Consider the following 7,234-nt stretch of genomic DNA (forward strand, 5'->3'; position numbering starts at 1 on the left):
GAATGGTCCATTGTGTTTCCTTAAATCTAACCATCTTCTAGGCCCAATATGAATGTTACATGATATTTTTGTCTTTGTTTTTGTTGGCGTGTGTGTTTCAGTTTTTTGTCCAAAAAGGTTTTCTTTTAATTTTATTTTAACTTTAAGTCAAATAAAGATTTTTTAAATTCTGAACTGAATTCCTTTTATTTTAAAATAAAATCAAATCTTTCTCTTTTGTGATGTCAAGTCTTTTCAAGTCATATCAAGAGGTGATGCAGTTACATGGTTCGAGAAACTTTCTTTTGGGTACGGTTACCAATACTCCTTTTCTTCCCTCCATAACTCCTCCCCAAACCTTTCAGTTTCTTCCCACTATCTTTACTGCTTCTCTTCCCTCAAAAATAAAAAACCAACCAAATGAGAAAGAAAACCATTGCTAAAAGGCCTCCTCGTGAAAAAGTTTACAAGCTTCCCATAAAATCTTCAACTTGCTCCCAAGACCGAACCTTTACTCCCTCTCCTTCTCCTCCTACCTCACCTCCTCAGACTGATCCTATGGCACGCACTAAAAACCCATCTAGGGTTCCATTTTCAGCCAAGCCAACTCCTCCTCCAAAGGAACCTTCTTCAAGGTCTGGATCATCAAAGCCGAGTTCTTCAAAAGGGAAAAGACCAGCAGCGCCTGAACCTGCCTCTGAGCCCCATCAACCTAAGTCGAGGTCTGTTCCATTACGTTCTCAGCGAGGTAAAACTCGAGTTCCCCTTAAATCTGTTAGAGAACCTGACATTGATCCTTTTGCTCATAAATCCCACTTCATGACATCACATTCCAACTAAATCCTTTTAGATTTAGGTCTGCCATGAACAATGACTTTTATGAAGGCGTTATTAGGTACCGTATCCTATGCCCCTCTTTTCTTGCTGATCTGCCAAACTTGAAAAAGAAAAGTTTTCCATTTGTTGAAAATTTAGAATTTTTAGACTAGAATCACCTTTTTAACATCAAAAAGCCAGTTTATCCTCTTTTGGTCAAAGAGTTTTATGCCAACATGACATATCATGAAGGAACTGTTCACTCATATGTAAAGGGCCGAGACATAGTGTTAAATAACGAAACTATCAGTGAAGCTTTGAAATATACTGATGTTGGGCCTTGTGCTTATGTTTCTGTTAAGTGGGATGAAGGAGTTGGTGTTTCTTATAATGATGCTTTGGCTAATATTTGTGAACATGTCTCCTTAATTGATGGCATTACACCCACTCACAAAGCCCTAGGATATGAACGTGCTCAGTTGCACAGAATCGTCAACCACATCATTCTTCCTCAAAGTGGTTTATATCAAAGGGTTTCCTACACTGACACTCTTATTTTATATTCCCTTCTCACCAAAACAGAAATTTCATTTGCATATTTGATGGTTAGATACATGTTTGACTCTGTTAGGAGTGAAAAAGACAAAGCACTTCCTTATGGCATGTTTCTAACTTGCATATTTGAGCATTTTGGTGTTGACTTGACTAATGAGGATTATGAAAATAGACATTCATATCTAAAGGGAGGTGGTGCAGTGAAACAGCAAAAAAGACATACTCGATCTAAGAGAGTGGTTCTAGATGATGACGATGAAGAGTTCATTCCTGATGAATCTCCTCCTCTTTCCACCGAGGGTACCTCCATCTCTACTGGCCAAAAATCTGCTCTGCCAACAGTGGCTTTATCCACTGCAGAGGCTAAGTATATAGCTGCTTCTTCTTGTTGTTTTCAACTTATGTGGTTAAAAACACAGCTTGCTGATTACAAATTAAATGCTGAAAATATTCCCTTGCTGTGTGATAACATGAGTGCCATTAATATTTCTAAAAATTCAGTTTTGCACTCTAGGACTAAACATATTGAAGTGAAATTTCACTCAATAAGAGAACATGTCCAAAAGGGGGATATTAGCATTCAATTTGTTAAATCGGAGGAGTAATTAGCAGATATTTTCACAAAACCACTTCCTGAGGACAGGTTCTGCATGCTTAGGACTAGCCTAGAAATTTTAAGTTATGATTCTTTGTTTGAAAGTTGCTGATGTGTTTGTTGGAGTTTTTGTCTCATAAACAGGTATGAGACAATTCTGGGCAGGTGAAGAACGTTCCCTTCAATCAACGTGTTCTGGGCTTGTTGCATGTGAAAATTAATCTAGGCCAACCTCAAATATTAGATCTGGAATGGTCCATTGTGTTTCCTTAAATCTAACCATCTTCTAGGCCCAATATGAATGTTACATGATATTTTTGTCTTTGTTTTTGTTGGCGTGTGTGTTTCAGTTTTTTGTCCAAAAAGGTTTTCTTTTAATTTTATTTTAACTTTAAGTCAAATAAAGATTTTTTAAATTCTGAACTGAATTCCTTTTATTTTAAAATAAAATCAAATCTTTCTCTTTTGTGATGTCAAGTCTTTTCAAGTCATATCAAGAGGTGATGCAGTTACATGGTTCGAGAAACTTTCTTTTGGGTACGGTTACCAATACTCCTTTTCTTCCCTCCATAACTCCTCCCCAAACCTTTCAGTTTCTTCCCACTATCTTTACTGCTTCTCTTCCCTCAAAAATAAAAAACCAACCAAATGAGAAAGAAAACCATTGCTAAAAGGCCTCCTCGTGAAAAAGTTTACAAGCTTCCCATAAAATCTTCAACTTGCTCCCAAGACCGAACCTTTACTCCCTCTCCTTCTCCTCCTACCTCACCTCCTCAGACTGATCCTATGGCACGCACTAAAAACCCATCTAGGGTTCCATTTTCAGCCAAGCCAACTCCTCCTCCAAAGGAACCTTCTTCAAGGTCTGGATCATCAAAGCCGAGTTCTTCAAAAGGGAAAAGACCAGCAGCGCCTGAACCTGCCTCTGAGCCCCATCAACCTAAGTCGAGGTCTGTTCCATTACGTTCTCAGCGAGGTAAAACTCGAGTTCCCCTTAAATCTGTTAGAGAACCTGACATTGATCCTTTTGCTCATAAATCCCACTTCATGACATCACATTCCAACTAAATCCTTTTAGATTTAGGTCTGCCATGAACAATGACTTTTATGAAGGCGTTATTAGGTACCGTATCCTATGCCCCTCTTTTCTTGCTGATCTGCCAAACTTGAAAAAGAAAAGTTTTCCATTTGTTGAAAATTTAGAATTTTTAGACTAGAATCACCTTTTTAACATCAAAAAGCCAGTTTATCCTCTTTTGGTCAAAGAGTTTTATGCCAACATGACATATCATGAAGGAACTGTTCACTCATATGTAAAGGGCCGAGACATAGTGTTAAATAACGAAACTATCAGTGAAGCTTTGAAATATACTGATGTTGGGCCTTGTGCTTATGTTTCTGTTAAGTGGGATGAAGGAGTTGGTGTTTCTTATAATGATGCTTTGGCTAATATTTGTGAACATGTCTCCTTAATTGATGGCATTACACCCACTCACAAAGCCCTAGGATATGAACGTGCTCAGTTGCACAGAATCGTCAACCACATCATTCTTCCTCAAAGTGGTTTATATCAAAGGGTTTCCTACACTGACACTCTTATTTTATATTCCCTTCTCACCAAAACAGAAATTTCATTTGCATATTTGATGGTTAGATACATGTTTGACTCTGTTAGGAGTGAAAAAGACAAAGCACTTCCTTATGGCATGTTTCTAACTTGCATATTTGAGCATTTTGGTGTTGACTTGACTAATGAGGATTATGAAAATAGACATTCATATCTAAAGGGAGGTGGTGCAGTGAAACAGCAAAAAAGACATACTCGATCTAAGAGAGTGGTTCTAGATGATGACGATGAAGAGTTCATTCCTGATGAATCTCCTCCTCTTTCCACCGAGGGTACCTCCATCTCTACTGGCCAAAAATCTGCTCTGCTAAATGTTGTCAAGGATGTTGTTCAGGAGTTTGTCTCCCAATCTAACCACATGAGTGCTATGAGCAAAGAGCAAAGAAAGCTAGCCAGCAAACATGAGAACTTCCTCCGAAAATCAAGGGATAGAGTGGCTGTATTTCTGAAGTTCATTGATAATCTTAACCAAGATGAAGATCCTGCCACTGATGTTGAAGAGGAAGTTGATTCGGAGGGAAATGGTTTGGATGCCTAGGCTTATTTCATGAAGCTACTGCTGTCTGCTCTTTTTGTCTCATGAATTCTATTCATTTTGCTACTCTGGAACTTATGTTTGTTATTTCTGGATGATTGTAATACCTTAACAACTGCTGCAGTTACTTTTAACTTATTTAAGTATTTTGAAATGTATTCTAACACCTTCCTGCAGGTTTTAAGGTGATGTTTTTGTTGATCTTGCTTCTTATCCTCCCTTGATGACAAAAGGGGGAGTAATAGCCTGCTGAATGTTGATTTTTGAATCTTAATTGCGAATTTTTTACTAAAGTGGCTGATAGTTTTGAACATACATTGGTACTGAGCTACTGCAGGAAATGTAGTGACATGCCTATTGGAACATGCTTTTATATGTTGTCGGTTTGCCCTTGATTAATCTTGATACTTAAGCTTTGGTTGACATGATATGTTTTGTGTTGGGGCTGATTTGGTGGTGTTGTTTGCTTAAACTCCTTTAGTCAAGATAAACGTGTATAGCTATTTATTGTGTTCTCTATAAGTACAATGTAAAACAGGAACAAAGAGGAAAGTATAAATCTAGGGGGAGCTACTCTTGAAAAAGAAAGGGGGAGCAACACCAAAGCAAGAAACATTAATCAAAGGGAAGTTATTTTTCTAAATTTACTAAAATACAATTCCTTTTGGTTATTGCTTAATTATGTTTGTCATCAAGGGGGAGATTGTTGAGTTAAGAAATTAACTAAATTAATTAATGATGACAAACATTATTTTTGGGTAAAATAAATAATTAGTGTTGATTATTAATAATTGTATGTTACTAATTATATATTTATTAAATGTTGCAGACCAAAATTCAATTTAACAGCCCAAATGGAATGAAAATAAAATAGCAAGGCTGGTGGGCTGATGACACAAACGAAGCCCAAAAGGAAACAAAGCCAAAGAAACCAAATGGGTTGCCTTATGGATATCCGATCCAATCCCATTAGTAGCAAATCGCTCCAAATTGCTCTCACACCAAAAGCAACGTTCACTTCTGTGATTTGGTCAGAAATAAAAAAAAGTGAGAAGAGAGAGCTTCTTCCCTAAGCTACTCACAGAAGAAGAAAGAAAGAGAAGATTAGACAAGAAGGGTTGAGGACAAATCAACAAAATCAAACCATATCAAGCTTAAGCACAGGTTAAAGGTAAACGAATTCTTATTACATGCAAACTGCCTTCTTCTCTTCTTCCCAACTCTCTGCAAGTCCAAAAATGGCATACAAGGGAAAGTTGATTTCTGCCCTAATCTGCTGTGTATTTACGGTCACAAGTGATTCTTGGGGACCAAGTAGCTTATCAATGGCTCAGATTCGATTTACCATTAGAAGACTTTTGTGGTTGCTGTTTTATGGCTTTCGGTCAACAAGAGAAGGTCAGAAGCAAATTTTCTACTCTGAGAATTAATGAGAAAAAGGTGAGATGGTGGGTTGGTGAAGCACACTGCTCAAGAAGTTGACCTAGGAAGAAGAACCCAGCAACATGCAAGGAGATAAAAAAAGATTTTCTGTTTATTCAGAAGTAAGGAGAGATAACCCAAAATATTGAGGATTTGTTCTGTGAAGAAGCTCTCTGAAGAAGTTCCTCTACTTGGACAGTGCTTTCTTTCAAAGAAGCATTCCGCCAAAAATGAAAAACTGAATCAGAGACATGCAAATCTGGTTTATCACATAGCAAAGAGGTTGTTAATGAAGTCAATCTCCTTCATGTTATTATAGATTGTATTTTACTTTTCAATGTTTATCTTTCTCTAATTTCTTGAGTGAAAAGGCATATTGAGAGAGCTCAAGTAAAAGCCATGAGTGGAAAGAGGCTGAGAGATACACTAGAGAAAAAAGCCTAGAGTTAATTTCAGATTTCTTTAGGTATGTCTGTGTCTTGTATCTTGTACATGTGAGGTATCCTTTTCTTAGTTGGGTTAGCACTAAGAGTGAAGAGTTAGGTATTAGCATAGCCAATGTCAAGTTAGGTTAAAACTTGAGTGTGAAAGGATTATGTCAATCCTGTGGAATTGGTGTATGTAATACTTCTAACTATAGTGGAAATTCCTCCATTATTGTGGAGGAGACTGGATGTAGGTTGCATTGCACAAGACAACCGAACCAGGATACATGCTGGTGTTAGCTTCTCTCTTCTTTGCAATGTTCTGTTTTTTGATATTCATGAGACAAAAATAAATTGTCTCATAAATTTTCGCTGCTGAGTTCAAACAGATTCAGAATTCAAAGTTTATTTTAAAGGGGTCATTTCAGTAACTTAAAAGAAAGGCATAGATTCAACCCCCCTTTCTCTAAGCCTACCATAACCTTCACAGTGTAAATGAGATATGACACGTTATTTATCTCGTTCATAGTGTGAACGAGATAGACATGTATCTTGTTTATACTGTGAACGAGATAGCCATGTATCTCGTTTACACTGTAAACGAGATGCATGGATTTGTGGCCCACCGGCTATAAAAGGATGTGTAACCCTTGGTATTCTTCACAAACTTTTCGTATCATATTTCTCACAAATACAAGGCATGGCCAGTAACAGTCAGTACATAGTTGTGCTTGTGTATCCCAATTGCCGTATAAGAAATGGCGACAATGGGGTGACATTTGAGTGCGAGGATCCGATATTGTTTCGCACTCAACGTGTGAATACGTTGTCGGATTTGAAGAGTTTGATACTGAGCAAGCTCGGTGGTACAGTAGCGAGGGAAATCGGAAGGGTGGCGTATAGGTTACTGGCCCCCCTGGGTAATGGAGTCTTCTGATTTTGACTGTTCCGACTCCAAGGGGACGAGCATGTGCGAGTGATGTTCGACATCCATGGGAGAATCATGGTGGAGCAAGTAATGGAGCTGTCTGCGGAGGTTGGACATAGTGGCGGTGGTCCTTCCGTACAGTCGACATATGTCTGCTTTGATTGAAAACATGCTTCTTTGGCCTTAAGTTCCCTATGTTTAATCCTCTCTTATTACCATTAGATGTCGTGATATGTGTGTTAAGTGATTTCAGAGTTTATAGGGCAGGAATGGCTCAGAGGATGGAAAGGAAGCATGCAAAAGTGGAAGGAATACAAGAAGTTGGAGAAATTGCTAAGCTGTCCAGCCTGAC

General features: G+C 38.0%; 2 protein-coding genes across 2 annotated transcripts; both read left to right on the forward strand.

Moving 5' to 3' along the window:
- Positions 400-819, forward strand: LOC107637070 (extensin-like). The gene has a single exon (XM_016340521.1). The coding sequence runs from the start codon at positions 400-402 to the stop codon at positions 817-819; it is 420 nt and encodes a 139-aa protein (XP_016196007.1).
- On the forward strand, positions 2,594-3,013 carry LOC107637071 (extensin-like). The gene has a single exon (XM_016340523.1). The coding sequence runs from the start codon at positions 2,594-2,596 to the stop codon at positions 3,011-3,013; it is 420 nt and encodes a 139-aa protein (XP_016196009.1).

This window comes from Arachis ipaensis, chromosome B04 (assembly GCF_000816755.2).
Source record: "Arachis ipaensis cultivar K30076 chromosome B04, Araip1.1, whole genome shotgun sequence".
Classification (NCBI taxonomy): domain Eukaryota; kingdom Viridiplantae; phylum Streptophyta; class Magnoliopsida; order Fabales; family Fabaceae; genus Arachis; species Arachis ipaensis.

Bases quoted from the DNA above. Each gene is read 5' to 3' on its own strand.
- LOC107637071 (XM_016340523.1), top strand. From the start codon at position 2,594: ATGAGAAAGAAAACCATTGCTAAAAGGCCTCCTCGTGAAAAAGTTTAC.
- LOC107637070 (XM_016340521.1), top strand. From the start codon at position 400: ATGAGAAAGAAAACCATTGCTAAAAGGCCTCCTCGTGAAAAAGTTTAC.